The 23575-nt window shown below is 43.0% G+C and overlaps 1 protein-coding gene across 2 annotated transcripts; it reads right to left on the reverse strand.

Moving 5' to 3' along the window:
- Positions 1-16770: 16770 nt before the first annotated feature.
- On the reverse strand, positions 16771-23048 carry taf1a (TATA box binding protein (TBP)-associated factor, RNA polymerase I, A). Of its 2 annotated transcripts, none has more exons than XM_014204674.2 (10): positions 22745-23048; positions 20975-21138; positions 20767-20880; positions 20368-20566; positions 20027-20148; positions 19606-19764; positions 18981-19047; positions 18622-18766; positions 18289-18446; positions 16771-18043 (listed from the first exon to the last, which is right to left on the reverse strand). In XM_014204674.2, exons 1-10 carry the CDS (start codon positions 22878-22880, stop codon positions 17904-17906), a joined length of 1404 nt encoding a protein of 467 aa, XP_014060149.2. In that variant the 5' UTR covers positions 22881-23048; the 3' UTR covers positions 16771-17903. The 2 variants fall into 2 exon arrangements, with proteins under 2 accessions (XP_014060149.2, XP_014060150.2); XM_014204675.2 differs by having other exon boundaries at positions 18622-18745; positions 22745-23047.
- Positions 23049-23575: the final 527 nt, after the last annotated feature.

Raw genomic sequence — 23575 nt, forward strand, 5'->3', positions numbered from 1 at the left:
TCACCGAGAGATCCCTGGCAAACCCAGGCATTTCACATAAATACATTCCTAATTTCTTGTTCAAATCGGGCGGCAGTTTATGCGCAAATCATGGTTATTGTAGGTGAGTAGTTTCTGAATGTGGCAATGTTAAGTGTCTTTGTCCCTCTCTCCATCTCTTCTTTAACAAGCATCAATGTTGTTGTCATTCCACTAGGGACCTGTTTTCAGCGTATTACATCTCCAGTCAAAAACCGGTGCAGTGTGTGTGTTTGTCCTGTGTTCCCATTTGATTGACTAGTAAATAAATAATCAAACCAAATTGTGTAGTACTGAATCATAAGTAAGGCTCTGGTTTTTGCAGATGCAAGGAGGTTACGACTGTTCATAATGGTGATATGAAAGTAGATTAATAAATTGACTGTTTATAGATGTGATAGGTAAAGACCTATTTAATTCGGGAGATGGTACAGTAACTCTTTAAAGAACAGCTCTCGTGGTGCCCCAGACCCTAATGAGTTAATTGTTACATGATTAATTTAATCGGGTAACAATTAAACATAGTTAGTTAATTAGATAAATAACAGTCTTCAGATTAATGTTAAAGTCAAGTCATGACATCAAGAAAGCAAAAAAATAAATTACGTTTATATGCGGCTTTATTAACAAAATGTTGTTGTTTTTTTACATTGTTTGCAAACTGATATTAGACACGTATACCAAAATAACATGCAAAACAGGCAAGAGAAAAAATGTGTTTTTTTGTTTAACTTTAATTTCTTTGCTAAACAGGTTGGGCTCAAAACAGGTTGGGCTCTGAATGACAGGTTGCCGCTGCACATCTCTGATTGTAAATCCACACCAAGCCAGACTAAGTTCTTTCTAAAATAATAAAAAAGTTAAGGATGGCACCCAGTCTTCTCACTCGCCGAAGGAGATGGCAGCAGTTTTACAATCCCGTAAACAATTGTGCTATTGTGTATGCTTTTTGCGTTATTTGTCACTTATTTTGTACATAATGTTTCTGCCACCGTGTCTTATAAGGGCAGCGATTACTCACCCCATACTGGAGGAATTCTTCTTCTTCAACGAGTCGGACGGGAAGGATTTACTTCGGATGCCCGACAGGGCCCTCATCCCCGTCAATTGCAGGAGGAAAAGACGGAGATATCGTCAACGACGGTCCGGGTGCCTTGTAAGGATCCGTAGCCAAGTGGGCAATCTACCTTTACCATTGGACCTATTAGCCAATGTACAATCAATCGATAATAAAATAAACGAACTACGAGCACGTATATCCAACCAACAGGACATTAAAAACTGTAATATCTTATGTTTCACCGAGTCGTGGCTGAACGACGGCATGATTAACATACAGCTGGCGTGTTTTAAGCTTTTTCGTCAGGATAGAACAGCGGCCTCTGGTAAGATAAGGGGTGGCAGCCTATGTATATTTGTAAACAACAACTGGGGAATGAAATCCAAGGAAGTCTCAAGGTTTTGCTCGCCTGAGGAAGAGTATTTCATGATAAGCTGGAGACCACACTATTTACCAAGAGAGTTTACATCTATATTTTTCGTAGCTGTCTATATACCACCGCAAACCGATGCACAAGCAAACAGGAAAACACTCATCCAGAGGCGACTCTCCTGGTGGCTTGGGACTTTAATGCAGGGAAACTCAAATCCGTTCTACCTAATCTCTACCAGCATGTTAAATGTGCAACCAGAGGGGGAAAAAAACTCTAGACCAGCTTTACTCCACATGCAGAGATGAGTACAAAGCTCTCCCTCGCCCTCCATTTGGCAAATCTGACCATAATTCTATCCTCCTGATTCCTGCTTACAAGCAAAAAGTAAAGCAGGAAGCACCAGTGACTCGGTCAATAAGAAAGTGGTCAGATGAAGCAGATGCCAAGCTGCAGGACTGTTTTGCTACCACAGACTGGAATATGTTCCGGGATTCTTCCGATGGCATTGAGGAGTACACCACATCAGTCACTGGCTTCATCATTAAGTACCTCGATGACGTCGTCCCCACAGTGACCATACGTACATACCCCAACCAGAAGCCATAGATACAGGCAACATCTGCACTGAGCTAAAGGTTAGAGCTGCCGCTTTCAAGGAGCGGGACTCGAACCCGGAAGCTTAGAAGAAATCCCGCTATACCTTCCGACGAACCATCAAACAGGCAAAACATTGATACAGGGCTAAGATTGAATCGTACTACACCAGCTCCGACACTCGTCGGATGTGGCAGGGATTGCAAACTATTACAGACTACAAAGGGAAGCACAGCCGCGAGCTGCCCAGTGACAAAAACCTACCAGACAAGCTAAATTACTTCTATGCTCACTTCGAGGCAAGTAACACTGAAACATGCATGAGAGCACCAGCTGTTCCGTACGACTGTGTAATCACGCTCTCCGTAGCTGATGTGAGTAAGACTTTTAAATAGGTTAACATTCACAAGGCCGCAGGGCCAGATGGATTACCAGGATGTGTACTCTGAGCATGCGCTGACCAACTGGCAAGAGTCTTCACTGACATATTCAACCAGTCACTGACTGAGTCTGTAATACCAACATGTTTCAAGCAGACCACCATTGTCCCTGTGCCCAAGAACACTAAGGTAACCTGTCTAAATGACTACCGACCCGTAGCACTCACATCTGTAGCCATGAAGTGCTTTGAAAGGCTGGTCATGGCTCACATCAACACCATTATCCCAGAAACCCTAGACCCAACTCCAATTTACATACCGCCCCAACAGATCCACAGATGATGCACTCTCTATTGCACTCAACACTGCCCTTTCCCACCTGGACAAAAGGAACATCTATGTGAGAATGCTATTCATTGACTACAGTTCAGCGTTATACACCATAGTGCCCTCAAAGCTCATCACTAAGCTGGACTTCCTGACGGACCGCCCCCAGGTGGTAAGGGTAGGGAACAACACATCCGCCACGCTGATCCTCAACACGGGGACCCATCAGGGGTGCGTGCTCAGTCCCTTCCTGTACTCCCTGTTCACTCACGACTGCATGGCCAGACATGACTCCAACACCATCATCAAGTTTGCCAATGACACAACAATGGTAGGCCTGATCACCGACAACGATGAGACAGCCTGGGAGGTCAGAGACCTGGCTGTGTGGTGCCAGGACAACAACCTCTCCCTCAGCGTGATCAAGACAAAGGAGATGATTGTGGACTACAGGAAAAGGAGGACTGAGCACGCCCCCATTCTCATTGACAGGGCTGTAGTGGAACAGGTTGAGAGCTTCAAGTTCCCAGTGTCCACATCACCAACAAACTATCATGGTCCAAACACACTAAGACAGTCGTGAAGAGGGCACGACAAAGCCTATTCCCTCTCAGGAGACTGAAAAGATTTGACATGGGTCCTCAGATCCTCAAAAGGTTCTACAGCTGCACCATCGAGAGCATCACTGCCTGGTATGGTAACTGCTCGGCCTCTGACCGCAAGGTACTACAGAGGGTTGTGCGTACGGCCCAGTTCATCACTGGGGCCAAGCTTCCTTCCATCCAGGAACTCTATACCAGGTGGTGTCAGTGGAAGGCCCTACAAATTGTCAGACCCCAGCCACCCTAGTCAGACTAATTGATTGTAAAAATTATTTTAAAAAAGGTATGGAATACAGTTAAGGGCTTACTTGGTTCATCTATCTCATAGTGCGGAGGTTGACGGGAGAACAATAACAGAACCAGCAGATATTGCCAATCATTTTGCTGATTAAAAAAACAAACATTTATTTACTGAGCGATAATGTAAACACCCATTCTTCCAAACAAGCTATTGTCCAATGGATTTAAAAAAAAATAGATTATTAAAACCTGCTCTTTTAGTCTACAAATGGTGTCAGTAGAGTTGATGTTAAACCTATTGAAGTCAGTACCCAATGGTAAATTTACAGGTTATGATCTTATGGAGAAAAAAATGTACTTCGCTATGCTATGCCCAGATTGCAGCTCCACTGAAATACATATTTAATTGGTCACTGGAAAAGGGGACATTTCCAAATGTAAGGAAGCATGCTAAACTATTTCCAATCCCGAAAGACAGCAAAGAACCCCTTACTCCTGCCAATAGTTGACCAATTTGTCTATTCCCTTCACTCAGTAAGATATTGGAGGGTATTGTGAGTAGACAAATATGGGAGTACATGAAAAATAATCATCTGATCACAGCCAATCAGCATGCTTATTGCAAAAACCATTCCACTACCACTACATTATTTGACATGACTGACCAGTGGCTCAATGCTATGGATAATGGTAGGTTTGTGGGTGTAATATTTTTTAGATTTTAGCACAGCATTTGATTTAGTGGATCATTAAATCATTTTTGACAAAATGATTGCATTATGTGTTTAAGGAGGCAGAATTGAATTGGGTACAGTCATATCTAACTGACAGGAAACAGTCCACCTATATCAAATGGGTCGTTTTCTTCCCCTCATGGTTTAAACTGTGGAATACTACAGGGCAGCTGCCTTGGGCCTCTTATTTACTTAATATATACCAATGACCTTCCTTATGCCTTATCTGAAACTCAAGCTACTATATTTGCAGATGACACTACAATTTATACAGCAAGACAATCGGTGCAACTGGTAGAGCAAGCTCTACAAGTAGATCAGGGAATGGGTTTGCCGGAACAAACTTGTTTTGGTCTGTTCCTCCAGGAAAAGGCCAACACAATATGGGATAAAATTAAGTATGGGGGGAGTATACATTTTGGTGTCAGAAACCAAACTACTAGGGGTGCAGCTAGACAACTGCTTATCATGGTTGTCTTAAATTAGTTATTTATGTAAAAAAAAAAAAAAACTGCATGCATGATCAGAAGGATAGCTAAATATTTACCGGGAAAGATTCTTAAGCCTTCAACCCAAGCGTTCATTGGGAGTCAGGTGAAATACTGTTCTGTGGTCTGGGGAAATGCATCAGCAAGTGAATTTAGGAGGCTGCAGACTGCACAGAACAAAGCAGCAAGTATTGTTTTAAGGTGGATATATGGTTATTCTGTTGTAGTCATGCACAATGCTCTTGATTGGTCATCAATCAAAAATAGAATAAAAACAGACTTTTTTATTTCACTATGTACACCATTTAAAACAGCCAAACTCCATTCACAACAGTATTCAGTTGGTAAAAGACAGACATTCAGGAAATACTAGGAATAGATAGATGGTGTACAATGTGTTATTCAGACAGAAAAGAGAAATAGGCAAAATAACATTTTGATTCAGAGCAATAAAGAAACTGAATACTTTCCAGAAACCTTTCAATATATAAATTCAAACAATACTTTAGAACCATTTAAATATAATAAATTGGAAGGTTGTGCACGACTATGGTAGATGAACGACTCAATCTATCTTTTCAGACTGTTAAAGTATTTATCTGGTCAATGTGTCAGTCTGTTTGTAACAGTGTGAAAATGTGACTGTATTATAAATTGCATTTTAATGTTTACGGACTCTTGGAAGATTAGTCCAACTGAGGACTAAAAGAGATCCTAATAAAATAAAATCTCCAGAGATGTTCGATCGGGTTCAAATCCGGGCTCTGGCTCGGCCACTCAAGGACATCCAGAGACTTGTGCCGAAGCCACTCCTGCGTTCTCTTAGGGTTGTTCTCTCCCGATGGCTCAGTTTGGCCGTGTGGCCATCTCTAGGAAGAGTCTTCGTGGTTCCAAACTTTTTCCATTTAAGAATGATGGAGGCCCCTGTGTTCTTGGGAACCTTCAATGCTGCAGAAATCTACGGACAATTCCTTAGACCTCATGGCAGGATGCACCTGAACTCAATTTTGAGTCTCATAGCAAAGGGTCTGAATACTTATGTAAATAAGGTATTTCTGTTTCTAAAAACCTGTTTGTTTTAGTTTTGTCATTATGGTGTATTGTGCATAGATTGATGTGGGGAAAAAATTATGTGATCCATTTTAGAATAAGGCTGTAGCCTCCTGAGAGGCACAGTGGTCTAAGGCACTGCATCGCTGTGCCACTAGAAATTCTGGGTTCGAGTCCAGGCTCTGTTGCAGCCGGCCGCGACCGGGAGACTCATGGGGTGGCGCATTGGCCCAGCATCGTCCGGGTTAGGGGAGGGTTTTTGCTGGCAGGGATGTCCTTTGTCCCATCGCGCACTGGCGACTCCTGTGGCAGGCCGGGCACAGTGCATGCTGACACGGTCGCCAGGTGTACGGTGTTTCCTCCAACACATTGGTGTGGCTGGCTTCCGGGTTAAGTGGGCATTGTGTCAAGAAGCAGTACGGCTTGGTTGGGTTGTGTTTAAGAGGACGCACGGCTCTCGACCTTCTTCTCTCCTGAGTCCGTACGGGAGTTGCAGCGACAAGACTGTAACTACCATTTGGATACCACGAAATTGGGGAGAAAAGGGGGGTAAAAAAAAGTCAAGGGTTCTGAATACTTTTTTCAGGATACTTCAAGGAGTCTTAAAATTCTAAATCAAATATCTGAATGATCCTTGATGTGACCTTCTTAAAGCAATTCCATATAGTTTAGTAGAACCGCCCCCCCCTCCCCTGGATTAGATGGGGCCAGAGTATGTGAGCGGAGCTGGAGCGGTGCGAGGAGCGGAGCTGGAGCGGAGCAAGGAGAGGAGCGTGCCCAATTTGACTGGAGCGCGGAGCGAGATTCACAAAGGCCTTCTCGCCCTCTCCAATTTCACTTAGGGCATGCCCGGGCCAGCATGTATTTGTAGTCTACTTGTGTGCTGATATTGCCCCTTGCTTTAGCTACTGTCATGGAGTTCGCTAAATATTTTCATTAAAAAACTGATAAAACACACAGGTGCTAAATCAAGGTGACCAAGAGCAAGAGAGGGAGTGCGGTGATGTGTCCACAACAAAAGGATCATTGTGGAATCTGAAAAGACACGTATACCGAGAGGATGATGGTGTACTTACTATGTACAGTGGGGGAAAAAGGTATTTGATCCCCTGCTGATTTTGTACGTTTGCCCACTTACAAAGAAATGATCAGTCTATAATTTTAATAGTAGGTTTATTTGAACAGTGAGAGACAGAATAACAACAAAAATATCCAGACAAACGCATGTCAAAAATGTTATAAAATGATTTGCAAAATGATGTACACATGCAAAAAGAAAGGAATGAGGTGGATAGATAACTAAGTGTGTCATTGTAGTAAAGTATTTATAAACTAAAAATCAGATTTCAAACGTTTTGTTCATTTTTGTTCTGTTATCTATACAAATTTAATTGGGTTATTTTGCATAAAAACCTTTAGGCCTACCTAAAAAAATTAAATAATCTCCATCTCTGCCCAGCCCTGCAAGAGTGGCTAAAAGGGTGTTTATCATCCAAGTGTAGAGAGGATGTTCTCCGCTGCTGGACTGCTCTCCAGGTACCATCGCATGAGCGTGAAGCCACAGACTGGCCAAACTCGTGTTTCAAAAAATGTATTCTAAAAAGGAATTCAAAGCCACCAATAAGTAATTTTTCATTTGATTTGTATTTAATTCTAAATAAATCACAGGCTATATGCGTAATTTGTAGACTATAATGATTTAATGTATGAAATGATGTTTAAATGCTGAGTGCTTTATGTCCCTACCAGCCTATTGTGTCGCACTCGCAAATGCTTCACAATGTATTTCTTTGTGGACTATAGCCTTGAAATAATTGAAATAATATAGACTAAATAATTAATTTCCATTCCTTCTTAGGCTCCCTGTCTTGCTTCTGACCTATTTAGACTGTTTATATGCTGTTTAATATAACATGTAGCCAATTTGAAGTGATGTGCGCTTCTTACATTCACCTTTTCATGTTAATTCAAATACTTTTCATTCAAATCCATATGGTTTGGTTTCAATACTTTAAATCCAAATGGTAGGTCCAGGTAGTCACAAAAATAGATGGGTGTTGGTTAAATTGTGCTTTTAATGAATGGAGCAAATTTGGATTGTCCGGGTTTTTTTCTCCTGTGGGCGCGGAGTGTTTTTTTTTGCAGAAGGGTTGGAAAGGACATTGAGCACAGGAGCTATGAGTGGGATTTCCAACCGCTTAATTCCGCTCGCATGCTCTGGACAGAGCTTAGACCCTTATGGGCTATTATAATGTAAACAACACTATTATTTCTCACACAAATTATCTGGCCTCCCGAAAGGACTGATCTCTATAATATATAAACAACTTTTGGAAACCTCATATTCTGAGCTACCATTAAAAAAGTATGTTCCACAGATCTAAGTAAATCTGAACAACTGTTTAATTGGAACAGAACTTGGAAAAATATGACCTTGGCATTCCGTAACCAAACCATCAATTTATACATTTTAAATTTGTTCACAAACTGTATTTAACACCAAGGAAAAGTTTTACAATGAAATTGGCCCCAACTCGCAACTGTTCACCATGTCCCCTAAATCAGGTAGCCACATTCCTTTATATGATGTGCCCTGCAGTTAAATGCTACTGGGACAAAGTTAAGTTGGGTTGACTGACAAGCAACGCTAGTTGCTGAAGGGGTGGGAAGGGGGAAAAACATGGTTTCAGGGTGGGGGGCAGGAGGTGGGTGGTTTGGTTAGATGGAGACATTTTGCATATCATATAGAGATAGATACACGGACTGAGCAGGTGACATAGTCATAGACATAACCAACTGAACATCAATGGAGCCACATGATATAGAAACATCTTATTTGTCAGACAGACACACATGGATTCAGGGGGGGGGGGGGTCTTCATATGATACATAGAGGGTCCCAGCGTGACTGGTGACAGTGATATGTTCAACAAAGTCTAATCTATGGCGTCATCCTGAAGATGTCTCCCTATACGTCTATGTACAGTATGACTGTGTCCCAAAGGACACTCTATTCCCTTTATAGTGCACTACTTTTGACCAGGGCCCAGCCTGCACCCTATTCCATATAATGCACTACTTTTGACCAGAGCCCTATGGGACGCAGACTGTCTTACATGAGAGCATGGAAATCCGAGCAGGTGAAATCCAGCAGCCGATGGAAAGTTCAATGAGTTCCCTTTATAGGCCACAGGTTCAAAAGGAAGGAACAAATGGCTATAGCATGTATAAAGACACGTATAGCGCACATTCACACTGAAATCAGAGCCAGAATGAATGTATTAGCCCCGTGTTTGCTCAGAACCTGTATCTAGACATGACCTCAGACAGAAAACATGGAACATATCAGAATTCAGACTGTGACTTCAAACTCATGACTGAGTTACTCATCAAGGGGTCAGCAATCTCGCTGTCGTGCAAAAGGAACATTGCAGACCATGACTACAGAGGGGGAGAGAGAGTCATGGAGAGAGTGTGTGTGTGTGTGTGTGTGTGTGTGTGTGTGTGTGTGTGTTTGCACACACACACTTGTGGCCATGTGTGTGTGTGAATGAGAGAGAAAGAGAGATTGAGGGAATATAGTTAAAATTAAATGAATTGTGCACCAGTTACACCCAGAGACCAGAAGTCAGTTGTTTGAAAGAGAAGGTTGATGTGCTCACTCTTACAAACCAGGCCTTATGAAAGTCCCACTGTGTTTATGTCACATACAAACACACACGCACCTGTGAATGCACACACACTCTCATCCCCTGGGGGGCTGGGACTTTTGCACTCAGTTGACCGGTTGCTCCACTTCCTTAATGCATTTGGTCATGTGTACCGGGCACTCATTTTGGCATTTCAACAGCGGAAAAATCCCCAAGCACAGACAAGGACTGGAACTGGGGATTTTAGGGGGAGTTCATAAAAGATGTGTCCCCCCAGCTTTGCAGTATATTCCCAGATACAATTTGTTAGGTTACGGAAAAATGTATTAAGGTGCATGTATGACCTGTAGATTACTGACGCTCCCGAGGGAGCAAAAAGGTTTAAGTCAAGTAAGTCATATATGCTTGTTCCTCAATAACTCAGAGATAGCATGCCATATTACAATTAGTAGGGGCATGTTAACAGTGTGGGTTTAGTGTCCTATTTCCCTCAATGTGACTCACCCTCATTTCTCCTCTCACGAACAGGTGTTAGTGCTCTCTCTCGGGACCACAGAGGCTGTTGATAAGGTCAGAGGTCAGCTTGTGGAGAAGGTCAGGAGGGACTAACATGGATATAGAACACCAACAACCAGTACGGCCACCAGGGACCAATCAGAAGCCAAAACAGTGCTGTGGTGTAATATATATATATATATATATATATATATATATATATACTGCTCAAAAAAAATAAAGGGAACACTAAAATAACACATCCTAGATCTGAATGAATGAAATAATCTTATTAAATACTTTTTTCTTTACATAGTTGAATGTGCTGACAACAAAATCACACAAAAATAATCAATGGAAATCCAATTTATCAACCCATGGAGGTCTGGATTTGGAGTCACACTCAAAATTAAAGTGGAAAACCACACTACAGGCTGATCCAACTTTGATGTAATGTCCTTAAAACAAGTCAAAATGAGGCTCAGTAGTGTGTGTGGCCTCCACGTGCCTGTATGACCTCCCTACAACACCTGGGCATGCTCCTGATGAGGTGGCGGATGGTCTCCTGAGGGATCTCCTCCCAGACCTGGACTAAAGCATCCGCCAACTCCTGGACAGTCTGTGGTGCAACGTGGCGTTGGTGGATGGAGCAAGACATGATGTCCCAGATGTGCTCAATTGGATTCAGGTCTGGGGAACGGGCGGGCGGTCCATAGCATCAATGCCTTCCTCTTGCAGGAACTGCTGACACACTCCAGCCACATGAGGTCTAGCATTGTCTTGCATTAGGAGGAACCCAGGGCCAACCGCACCAGCATATGGTCTCACAAGGGGTCTGAGGATCTCATCTCGGTACCTAATGGCAGTCAGGCTACCTCTGGCGAGCACATGGAGGGCTGTGCGGCCCCCCAAAGAAATGCCACCCCACACCATGACTGACCCACCGCCAAACCGGTCATGCACGTCGGGCCCTCATACCACCCTCATGGAGTCTGTTTCTGACCGTTTGAGCAGACACATGCACATTTGTGGCCTGCTGGAGTTCATTTTGCAGGGCTCTGGCAGTGCTCCTCCTGCTCCTCCTTGCACAAAGGTGGAGGTAGCGGTCCTGCTGCTGGGTTGTGGCCCTCCTACGGTCTCCTCCACGTCTCCTGATGTACTGGCCTGTCTCCTGGTAGCGCCCCCATGCTCTGGACACTACGCTGACAGACACAGCAAACCTTCTTGCCACAGCTCGCATTGATGTGTCATCCTGGATGAGCTGCACTACCTGAGCCACTTGTGTGGGTTGTAGACTCTGTCTCATGCTACCACTAGAGTGAAAGCACCGCCAGCATTCAAAAGTGATCAAAACATCAGCCAGGAAGCATAGGAACTGAGAAGTGGTCTGTGGTCCCCACCTGCAGAACCACTCCTTTATTGGGGGTGTCTTGCTAATTGCCTATAATTTCCACCTGTTGTCTCTTCCATTTGCACAACAGCATGTGAAATTTATTGTCAATCAGTGTTGCTTCCTAAGTGGACAGTTTGATTTCACAGAAGTGTGATTGACTTGGAGTAACATTGTGCTGTTTAAGTGTTCCCTTTATTTTTTTGAGCAGTAATATATATATATATATATATATATATATATATATATATATATATATATATATATATATATACACACACATATACACACACACACACACATACACATACATACATACATACATACATCTTATGACCATTGGGATAGACTAGAGGAATGGCTCCTAGATTACCTGTTTTTGGACCCTAGTAATATAATAGGTTAAACTTTCTACCCTGGTTATACTATACTTTTATACTATAGTAGAGGATTTCCACAAAATTATTTTAGGTTGGATTTAAGAGAGAAGCCTTTAATAAAATAAAATTTAAAAATCTGTGATGTGAGGACATTCAATTTCTTCATTTCCTAAAATTTGGGACAGTGTCTGACAAAATGGGTATTGTACAAACATCACACACTCACCAGTAGCAGTCACCAGAGCAAAGGTTACTTATGGCAATGGTTTGATGAGGCAATGGCTGAATAGAATGCCTCTCTCCCTCTGATTCCAGAATAGGGAGAGAAGAACAAGGGGCTGGTGGCTTAAGCTAGGACAGTCCATAGGAGCTGTTGTCTGTGGTTTTCCACGATAAGTCATAAGCAATGATCATCTCCAAGAAGGGCCACTCAGACAGTTTCCATGCATGAGAATGCATGTGCATACAGCATAACTGCCTGGCTACAGCCAGGAACAAAACAGAAACCAACCAACCCAGGTCTTTCTTCAAGAGTAGGTTTATACGGTAGGCGTCAAAAAGAGTACTATGTGCATTAACCAGCAGTAATAGTACTTGTGTGACACCGTAATTGTGTGACAAACATTTACAGGCAATCTGATAATCAATATATTTATTTTATTTAAATCATTGATTTCTCTAAAGGTACAGTTGAAGTCGGAAGTTTACATACACCTTAGCCAAATACATTTAAAACTCAGTTTTTCACAATTCCTGACACTTAATTTAGGTTAGTTTTAGGTCAGTTAGGATCACCACTTTATTTTAAGAATGTAAAATGTCAGAATAATAGTAGAGAGAATGATTAATTTCAACTTTTATTTATTTCATCACATTCCCAGTGTGTCAGAAGTTTACATTCACTTAATTAGTATTTGGTAGCATTGCCTTTAAATTGTTGAACTTGGGTCAAACTTTTCAGGTAGTCTTCCACAAGCTTCCCAGAATAAGTTGGGTGAATTTTGGCCCATTCCTCCTGACAGAGCTGGTGTAACTGAGTCAGGTTTGTAGGCCTCCTTGCTCGCACATGCTTTTTCAGTTCTGCCCACAAATTTCCTATATGATTGAGGTCAGGGCTTTGTGATGGCCACTCCAATACCTTGACTTTGTTGTCCTTAAGCCATTTTGCCACAACTTTGGAAGTATGCTTGGGGTCATTGTCTATTTGGAAGACCCATTTGCGACCAAGCTGATGTCTTGCGATGTTGCTTCAATATATCCACATACATTTCCTGCCTCATGATGCCATCTATTTTGTGAAGTGCACCAGTCCCTCCTGCAGAAAAGCATCCCCACAACATGATGCCGTCACCCCCGTTCTTCACGGTTGGGATGGTGTTCTTCGGCTTGCAAGCCTCCCCCTTTTTCCTCCAAACATAACGATGGTCATTATGGCCAAACAGTTCTATTTTTGTTTCATCAGACCAGAGGACATTTCTCCAAAAATTACGATCTTTGTCCCCATGTGCAGTTGCAAACCGTAGTCTGACTTTTTTACGGCAGTTTTGGAGCAGTGGCTTCTTCCCTGCTGAGCGGCCTTTCAGGTTACGTCGATATAGGACTCGTTTTACTGTGGGTATAGATACTTTTGTACCCGTTTTCTCCAGCATCTTCACAAGGTCCTTTGCTGTTGTTCTGGGATTGATTTGCACTTTCCGCACCAAATTACGTTCATCTCTAGGAGACAGAACGCGTCTCCTTCCTGAGCGGTATGACGGCTGCGTGGACCCATGGTGTTTCTAATTGCGTACTATTGTTTGTACAGATGAACGTGGTACCTTCAGGCGTTTGGAAATTGCTCCCACAAGATGAACCAGACTTGGAGGTCTACAATATTTTTTCTGATGTCATGGCTGATTTCTTTTGATTTCCCCATGATGTCAAGCAAAGAGGCACTGAGTTTGAAGGTAGGCCTTGAAATACATCCACATGTACACCTCCAATTGACTCAAATGTTGTCAATTAGCCTATCAGAAGCTTCTGAAGCCATGACATTTTCTGGAATTTTCCAACCTGTTTAAAGGCATAGTCAACTTAGTGTATTTAAACTTCTGACCCACTGGAATTGTGATACAGTGAATTATAAGTGAAATAATCTGCCTGTAAACAATAGTTGGAAAGATTACTTGTGTCATGCAAGTAGATGTCCTAAACGACTTGACAAAACTATAGTTCGTTAACAAGAAATTTGTGGAGGGGTTGAAAAACAAGTTTTACTAATTCCAATATAAGTGTATGTAAACTTCCAACTTCAACTGTAGATTATTTTTGTTAAGTACTTTTTACCCCCTTTTTTGTGATATTCAATTGGTAGTTAGTCTTGTCCCATCGCTGGAACTCCCGTACGGACTCTAGAGATGCGAAGGTCGAGAGCCATGCACCATCTGAAACACAACCCCACAACTGCTTCTTGACACACAGCTCGCTTAATCCGGAAACCAGCCGCACCAATGTGTCGGAGGAAACACTGTACAGCTGGCACCCTAAGTCAGCATGCATGCCCCCAGGCCGTCACAAGGAGTCGCTAGAGCACGATGGGACAAGGACATCCCAGCCGGCCAAACCCTCCCCTAACAAGGACAAATCTGGGCCAATTGTGCGCAGCCTCATGGGTCTCCCATTCGCAGCGGGCTGCGACGCCTGTAGCACTGCGAAGCAGTGCCTTAGACTGCTGTGCCACTCGGGAGGCCCGAAGGTAGATTTTTACAAGCACTATAGTCCATCACTCTAGGCCTGAGGTCAGTATAGTTATTGATACATGTAGCACAATTCTCCTGGCTTTCATCAATATCAATCAACCGTCCCACGCCATGGCATGCAATGTGCAACAAAATTGTCTGACTTCACTGTTGCTGCCTGACCCCTCCATAAGGTGCCATGACCAGAGGCCTCATTCCCATTTAAACTGATGTAACCTTTTAGGATATAAATAAGATATACACAGAATATTCATCTGTAGAAAAAATGCTAATATATACAAATTTGGCCAAAAATTATTGGTGTCCAATGTCCATGGCAACCATCATTACAACAGAGAGGACCCTTCATGGCGGTGGTCTGTCCTTTCTGTCATCCCTTCCTTAATTGCTCCCTGTGGAGGTTGAATTCTCAGATGACTCACTCCCCTCTCTGCCTTCTCTCCCCAAAGCAGCTGCTCTGTGGTTTGGCTAACTAGCCTTGCCTAGTGCTCTGGGCTCTAGTTATGTAATGACTGCAGAGCAGATAGAAGCATAGAGCCACATCCCCTGGTCAACTGACTGCATCCCAAAATGGCACCCTATTCCCTATAGTGCACTCCCCAAAGTAGTGCACTACATTGGGAATAGAGTGCCATTTGGGAAGCACACACTGACTGTATGCATGGCCATCGTTAAGGCAAGCTGCTACAACAGAATCATTACAAGCACTTACCCTTATTAAAATTGGCATGGGGCAAGCCCCTGAGATGTTAGACAAAGGCACAGTGCAAGAGCCCATGAGCATGACTGAGTAGACTCTAGAGCATATATAGGGCAGCATACTCAACTCCCACAGAAGATAAAAACAAGGTGACATAAAAATGAACAGTACATTATACAAGTAGCCTAAATAAAATACAAGATATAGGAGTGAGGTGTGGTGGGGGCTTTGGGGGTACCTGAGACCCAAGTGGAGGATGAAGATGATATAGGCCACTTGAAATGCAGCACCTCCCAGCCAAGACGCTCTCTCCTCTCTGAGCTAACTGCAAAGTCTCTTATGGTTGATTGATGAGAGCGTTCGCAGCCAGATCAATGCAAAGTTGTGAACGAGCACTTAGTTGTGGCACCACACCAGGGTGGACAGACAGAAAAGAAGCCCCAGAATTTGTGACCTCAGCTGGGTCCACTCTCTGGACGTGTGGGGGTGGCGTGGAAGAAAGCGAAGTGACCCCAACTCAAACCCATGCACTTTCCCATCTCCAAGCCCTGGGTTCTGTTACCTAAGCTCTAGTAGTGTTACGAGGCAGATGCTTTTAGAGCCAATGTTGCCCTGCAAATACAGAATGATGGCAGATGTGTGAAACTTGCATTTATGCATGAGGAGTTCAACTAGGACACTTTTAGAGAAAAAGGGCAGAAAATAAGGAGAGAGAAACTGACATAAAGGAAAATAGGACAAGACTGATGAATGCCTGAACATAATACCTCAAAGAAAAAAACATTTGATTTGACTCATGTCACTACTTTAAGACTTTGCCCATGGACATTGAGATACAAGATTAGAAAAATAATAGTTAAGGCCTCCTGAGTGGCACAGTGGTCTAAGGCACTGCATCGCAGTGCTAGCTGTGCCAATAGAGATCCTGGTTTGAGTCCAGGCTCTGTCGCAGCCGGCCACGACTGGGAGACCCATGGGGCAGCGCACAATTGGCCCAGCGTCGTCCGGGTTAGGGGATGTCCTTGTCCCATCGCGCACTAGCGACTCCTGTGGCGGGCCGGGCGCAATGCACTCTGACACGGTCGCCAGGTGTACGGTGTTTCCTCCAACACATTGGTGGGGCTGGCTTCCAGGTTAAGCGGGCATTGTGTCAAGAAGCAGTGCGGCTTGGCTGGGTTGTGTTTCAGAGCAAGCACAGCTCTCGATCTTCGCCTCTCCCATGCCCGTAGGGAGTTGCAGCGATGGGACAAGACTAACTACCAATTGGGAAGAAAAAGGGGTTAAAAAAATAAATAAAAATCGTTATGTAACACTTGCAATTCACACACACAAATTCCTCTAGCCATGTGAGCTCACTGAAATGAATGACTGTATATTCCCTAGGTGTGAATTACGATTCATTCAGGACACAAATATTGCTTTACCCAGAGTGTAAATATTGAATCACTCACACATTACATTGAAAACAAACTAATATAAATCAAACTAAAGTGCCATGGGTGAAACAAAAACACTTAGGCTTTACAGATTAATTCATCACAAACAACTTCATTCATTTAGAGCTACTCAGCCACCCAAACAACAGTGTTTAATCAGTAACAAAATGGTACAAAATATAGCAGCCACATTGACCATAGCACAGAGACTACAAAAATGAATCAGGTACAACAGCACAAATTGAAACAATCAAGTCATTCACTTCACAGTACAGAGTATTTGATCATGTAACTTCCTGACTTTGCATAGTACTGGCCATAAACCACAGTTAGTTGTTCAGGAACCAAAGGCTTCATCACAGGTTCTGATAACAAACATGAGTATGTGATGTAGTACTTAACCATGATGAAGCTAGGCCCACTGTTCCCTGGCAGCTTGCAAACCCTTGGCCTGTGAAATTGAGCTCTGTTATCCTGCATCAAGAGGCTGGAGGGGTGTAAAGTAATCAGATTTGCGTTCCACCTGTGTGTGTGTGATGGATAGGTGTGAAAGGAGCCAAGGGTGTGTGCTCTCCCTCCCTCTATTTTACCTCAGGGACCCAAGGCTGCTTCCAACCAGGGATATCACTCATGTGATGTCATCACACAGAGACAGGACTCCAGAGCGAAGGTTTTATCGAGGGTGTCTGTCGTGCCACGTGAACGTGACTGAAGAATCGCAACAGCAGTTTACAAAAAAAAAAAGAAAAGTCCCCCTCTGTATCGCTGCACTACCCTTTGCGTCTGTTGCCATGATGCTATTCTTTGGCGTCGCTAAATGTTTTAGCAATTCCAACACGTCGCCTCCACCTAAATGCAGCTGGGTTCTCCATGAATCAGCGGAAGTTCAGTTGAGGCCACACCTGCCTCAGAGCTTATTACCGCCTAGACTTAATACTGCAGCACACCCAACCTCCCTATTCCCTACCAACTACCACCATGCTTCAATTTCTGCCTCAGCTTCTTTTAAAAACAATGGAGCAGCAGCATGCAGAGCAACTCAAAAACGTAGCCATAGCTTGAGTGCTCCCTGGTGGACAATCACAGAACTTGACACGTAATTCATTGCAGTGCAATGAGAGAGGCCTGCCTCTTGAAGGGGGGAATGGTCATCGTGGCTGCAACTACTGTATGCAGATAACCAAGAACATTCTAGACAAGAAAAATTATGTAGTTGGAACAAGTGGCATTCCAGGAGCTTCCTCAAGGTCAGTCTTGGCTTTGCTGTCCACTTTCTCTTCTGAGCCTTCTTATATTTCTTAGCTGTTTAGGATTCCTCTTAGCCTTTTGAACCTCAGAAGTTACTCCTTTTCGGGCTGCCTTACCAACACCGCAGTACATGGAGGTATCTGGCAAAAGAGACAACAATGGGTAAGATGTCATACTGCCACTTTTCCACTATCAGAACCAGGAAAAACTAGAGGTAAGGACAGCCAAGCATGGTGGTTCAAGGAAGTAAACATGTATTCTTAAACTAATTGTATATTTTGCCACATAGTGCCAAGGCTGCAAATACTGATAAATACTTAATCTCACAACTGAAAGAAAGTAATACTCAAGAAAATAAAAGGTGTTACTGTGTAGCTTTACTTACAGCGAGGACAAAAGGCTCCAACCACAAAGCTCTTCACTTCCAGTAGCTCTCTATTCTCTGCCGAATCTTTCCTGGCCTGGAATGTTGAGAAGTGTATTGCTAGCCACCAGTCCTTTCTGTAACCCATCTCTTCAGCAAAAATCTTCAGCCATTGCTTTCTAAAGGAAAATATAAATCCGTGGAATTGGCACAAATTAAGCATGACATAAGGATTTGCCAATTCGCCATGAGAAGAGACAAGCAATGTATGCCAAATTTAATTTCTTCAAAGGGAGTGCATTTTCAATGTACTCCTTTTGAGAGAGTAGTGTGGATTCATGCAGCCATCCTTACTTCATCCTCAGTCTCTTGATGATGTTCATCAAATGGTTCCAGACAGCCAAGTTGCTCCTCCAACTGGAGTAGTCCAGGAGATCCAGAACCACACCTAGAGCCTTCTGAAGATCACCCTCTTTCTCTGGAAAAAACTCATCCTTTACTAGGACCAACATCAATGTGAAGAGCACATCCACCAAACACATTAATCTTAATGCATAAAAGCCACCGAAAGGACAAACACACACGACAACATTGAAAAATGACTAAAACATCAAAATAGACTTTAAAATGTCTTGTTTTCCCTCATTTTACACCCCATTGTCCCTTTAAGACACTCAAAATCAATATATTGTTATTATTCTATATTCACATACCCGACTGTACCAGAAGAGAACAGTATTCAGGCATCAACTCATGACTTGGGACCAATGTATGCAGGATCTAAGGCAAATGTAATCAAAAACATGGACTCATTAAACAGTACAGTACCAGTAGGCTATTGAGAGGCAGAGTGCAGGACTAACTGTAGCCTAGAGATTTCTGGGTAACAATCAAGTACCTTACTGTGATTGTTTTAAATTGAAAATGGTCAAAAAGAAACAAATTTCTTCTTAGCAAAGAAACATTTCTCAAGCAAGAATTTTGCTAGTACTGTCTGGGAGTGGTCTTTGTGGGGAGGGGAAATCCGAAAACTAGCTGTTATTGGCAGAGATGTTTGGAACTCTTTCTTATTGGTCTACTAACTAATTTACCACCTGGTGATGTCACCAGGCAGACCAAAACGCCACCCCACCAAAACAGGCGGACATTTCAGGCAGTCTCTTCAAACAACTCATACACTTACAGGACGTTATACATGTCACAGTATTATTCAAACCTGTGGAAATGTATATAAAACACAGGAAAATCTTTTACTGCACTGGGCCTTTAATAATGATAATAGTGCCCAACATTTCAGCTAGATTCCCCTGTTAAGAACAGCAATGGCCTCAGTACTACCTTCAGCACTTTGAGAAGTTTCTTCAGTGGGTGGTTCTGTTTCTTCATGTACCGGTATAGGTAGACATGGGCATTGGGGTTGGGGGGGAAACTCTTGTCATAGGCATAGTCATTTAGAACCTTCACAGCTCCCTCGTGATCGTTGTAGAATTCCAGCATCTGCCATTGGCACACGCAAGTCAAAACATTAGATCATCATAGATAGTCTGATAAGGGAAAGTAGTTCAATGATGGAAAAGTAATACAATGATGGAAAAAGGGGATGCCAGGGGCCATGTTTAGTAGGGCAAATTGTAGCACATCGTTTTGAAACGGAAAAATGAAAACAAGTATTTTTACTGGACAAATTCAGGTAGTATTTTACCGTTCGGTTTGGAAATTGTTCTCGTTTCATGCCTACTGAACACGAAGCAGTACTTACATCAATGTAACTCAGAACAAAAGGATCCCAGACGCCAGGAAGCTTCATGATCTCCTTCAGGTTCACAGAAGATTGTCGGAAGTAGCTATGCATTTCTTGGTTGACAGCTGCATCATACTCATCTAAAATATGTCAAAGTCCATGTTAAGCCAAAGCACAACCACAGGTTATGGTTACCTTTTATTTGGCCATGCTTTTTGAAATGTATTGGAATTGTCCCTAAAGGCGCAGTTACATTATCTGGCCAGTAGGTGGTGACGTAACATAAGGATTTCTACTTTCCCAATGTCATTGAAACCAATGAATAATGGACACTTGGGGGTTGCCAGGTGTCCTCTTACCTGTGCTGGATGCAGTGGCTTTCTTGTCACACCAGATGAAATAATCCAGGAAGCCACTATAGGCCTGGATCAGCCTAATCCTCTGGGACTGACCGGCAGACAGCTTGCCATACCTCCAGCTCTCAGCGATGGACAGCTGACGCTTGGCATCCTCAAACTGCCCATTGACCAGGAGATGGAACGAGTGCTCCAGACAGACCTTCAGGACAAACCAATTCCTCAATTCACATTGGCATTCCATTGCAAACACATTGTTCATTTCCATTGCAAACACATTGTTCAAAGTTCAAAAGTATAGACATGTTGACTGTCCTATATTTACTTTTTTTAACCTATTGACTTAGGGTCCTTTAGTTGGGCTGATAGTGTAGAGATCAAGAGGTCAATTAAGGAACATACCTTCAGGTAATTCTTTACTCCTGAGTGTTTCACTCGCTCATAGAAACTGTTGTAGTCTTCCAGCTTCGAGTCGGGATGGTGGTGTAGTATCTCTGTGCCTATCCTCCAAATTATCTGATAGACAAAGTTGAAGAAATCAAACTTAGCATTTATACAGACACTGGAGGATAGCTACCCTTTGTGAGAGTCAGTGCAAAAATGTACCTACCTCAGCGTAGAGTTGTGGCATGTTTGCAGTGGTATCCTCCAGTGTCTGTGAGTAACTGGCCATGTAATCCGCGGCATCCTGCCATCTATGGTGCAGCAAGTCCTCCCTGATGTGCTGGAGGCAGTTCCTTGTGGTCTTGTGAAAGCCAGTCTCACAGGTAGTCTCTAATGAAACAACAGACATAGCTACTGGTTAATAAGAGCATCTTATGTATAGATGAAAACGATAAATCGGGCATTAACATACACTACATGACTAAAGGTATGTGGACACCTGCTCGTCAAACATCTCATTCCAAAATCATGGGCATTAATATGGAGTTGTACTCCCAATTGCTGACATAATAGCCTCCACTCTTCTGGGAAGGATTTCCACTTGATGTTGGAACATTGCTGCGGGGACTTGCTTCCATTCAGCCACAAGAGCATTCGTGTGGTCGGGTACTGATGTTGGGCGATTAGGCCTGGCTGGCAGTCGGCGTTCCAATTCATCCCGATGGAGTTGAGGTCAGGGCTCTGTACTAGCCAGTCAAGTTCGTCCACATCGATCTCGACAAACCATTTCTGTATGGACTTTGTGCACAGGGGCATTGTCATGCTGAAACAGGAAAGAGCCTTCCCCCAAAAACTGTTGCCACAAAGTTGGAAGCACAGAATCGTCTAGAATGTCATTGTATGCTGTTTTTTTTTGTTACATTCTTTCACCTTTATTTAACCAAGTAGGCTAGCTGAGAACAAGTTCTCATTTGCAACTGGCCAAGATAAAGCATAGCAATTTGACACATACAACAACACAGAGTTATACATGGAATAAACAAAACATACAAGCGCTATGATTTCTCTCCACTTTACAGTTGGCACTATGCAGTCGGGCAGGTAGTGTTCTCCTGGCATTCGCCAAACCCAGATTCGTCCGTCGGACTGCTAGATGGTTAAAGCGTGATTCATCACTCCAGAGAATGCGTTTCCACTGCTCCAGAGTTCAATGACAGCAAGCTTTACACTACTCCAGCCGACGCTTGGCACCACGCATGGGGATCATAGGCTTGTGTGTGGCTGCTCAGCCATGGAAACCCATTTTATGAAGCTCCCGACAAACAGTTATTGTGCTGAAGCTGCTTTCAGAGGCCGTTTGGAACTCAGCAGTGAGTGTTGCAACTGAGGATGATTTCTACGAGCTATGCGCTTCAGCACTCAGCAGTTGTCTGTGAGCTTGTGGCCTACCACTTCGCAGCTGAGCCGTTGTTGCTCCAAGACGTTTCCACTTCACAATAACAGCACTTACAGTTGACCAGGGCAGAAACTTGACAAACTGACTTGTTGGAAAGGTGGCATCCTATGATGGTGCCCTGTTGAGTCACTGAGTTCTTCAGTAAGGCCATTCTACTGCCAATGGTTGTCTATGGAGATTGCATGGCTGTGTACTCGATTTTATACACCTGTCAGCAACAGGTGTGGCTGAAAAGGCCGCATCTACTAATTTGAAGGAATGTCCACATACTTTTGTGTATATATAGTGTATGTAGCATCAGTCAGTAAACAGCAGCTTTTTTTTTTCTTTAAAGGCAAGTCAGTTAAGAACAAATTCTTATTTTCAATGACGGCCTAGGAACAGTGGGTTAACTGCCTTGTTCAGGGGCAGAACGACAGATTTGTACCTCGTCAGCTCGGGGACCTTTTGATTACTAGTCCAACGCTCTAACCACTAGGCTACCCTGCCGCCCCTAGCTTGAACTCGCTATTCTTCTACACGCTGTATTTTATAAATTACCTTTAAATAAAGGAGGCGCCAGGGGAAGGTTTTGTTTCTTGATTCGTTTTCTGTTGATTGATTCATCGTCATCTGAAGACTCATTTTCGCCCTGTTCTTCTCCAGGCACCCTGGGTTCTGACTCCAGATCATCCATGACTCACCGTTCAAAGTTCGGCCTATTTTCGTTAACAATCATGTGAAAGGCCACAACATATATAGGTAGATGTAGGTTATTTAGCAAAAAGTGTGAATTTGCGCCAAACACCATGCACGATACCAGCATCTTATCAGCGACACCAAAAAAGTACTTCCGGGTCACGGAAGTCGTTTTTTAAAATAAAAGTCGCTCCACGTAATAGTAGAAAAGTGGCATTAACCTGTATTTATTCATGACAAAAATAATTGTCTTAACATTAACAATGATTCATATTTGTTCATATTTAAGTAATATTTGCATTCAATTTGGGCTTCAACACATGTTCCAAGGTCAAATAAATGCCTCCAATGCAATACACTGTATATGAAATACATATTGGTTTATAGGGAGAAAACTATTCTAAAGTAAAAGTGGGGTTGGGATTACTCACTAGGGTCTGTAGAATCTATATATGGTGTTATTTTATGGGGGACTGAGGTCTATGGCAACACTTTCTACTCCACCCAGTCCATAGCCCCCAATACAATACACTATAGAGTACCACAGTATGAGTCATAATACCCATAAAACCTTGCGGTCAAACAAGGAAATGGTTCCAATCGTTTTTCCACCATTAATTTTTTCCTTACTGGATTATAGAAACACTTAAAATAAGGGCTGTGTTTCGTGTAGGCTTACCTTGGAGTGACGTT

The sequence above is a fragment of the Salmo salar genome, chromosome ssa06, assembly GCF_905237065.1.
Source record: "Salmo salar chromosome ssa06, Ssal_v3.1, whole genome shotgun sequence".
Taxonomy (NCBI): domain Eukaryota; kingdom Metazoa; phylum Chordata; class Actinopteri; order Salmoniformes; family Salmonidae; genus Salmo; species Salmo salar.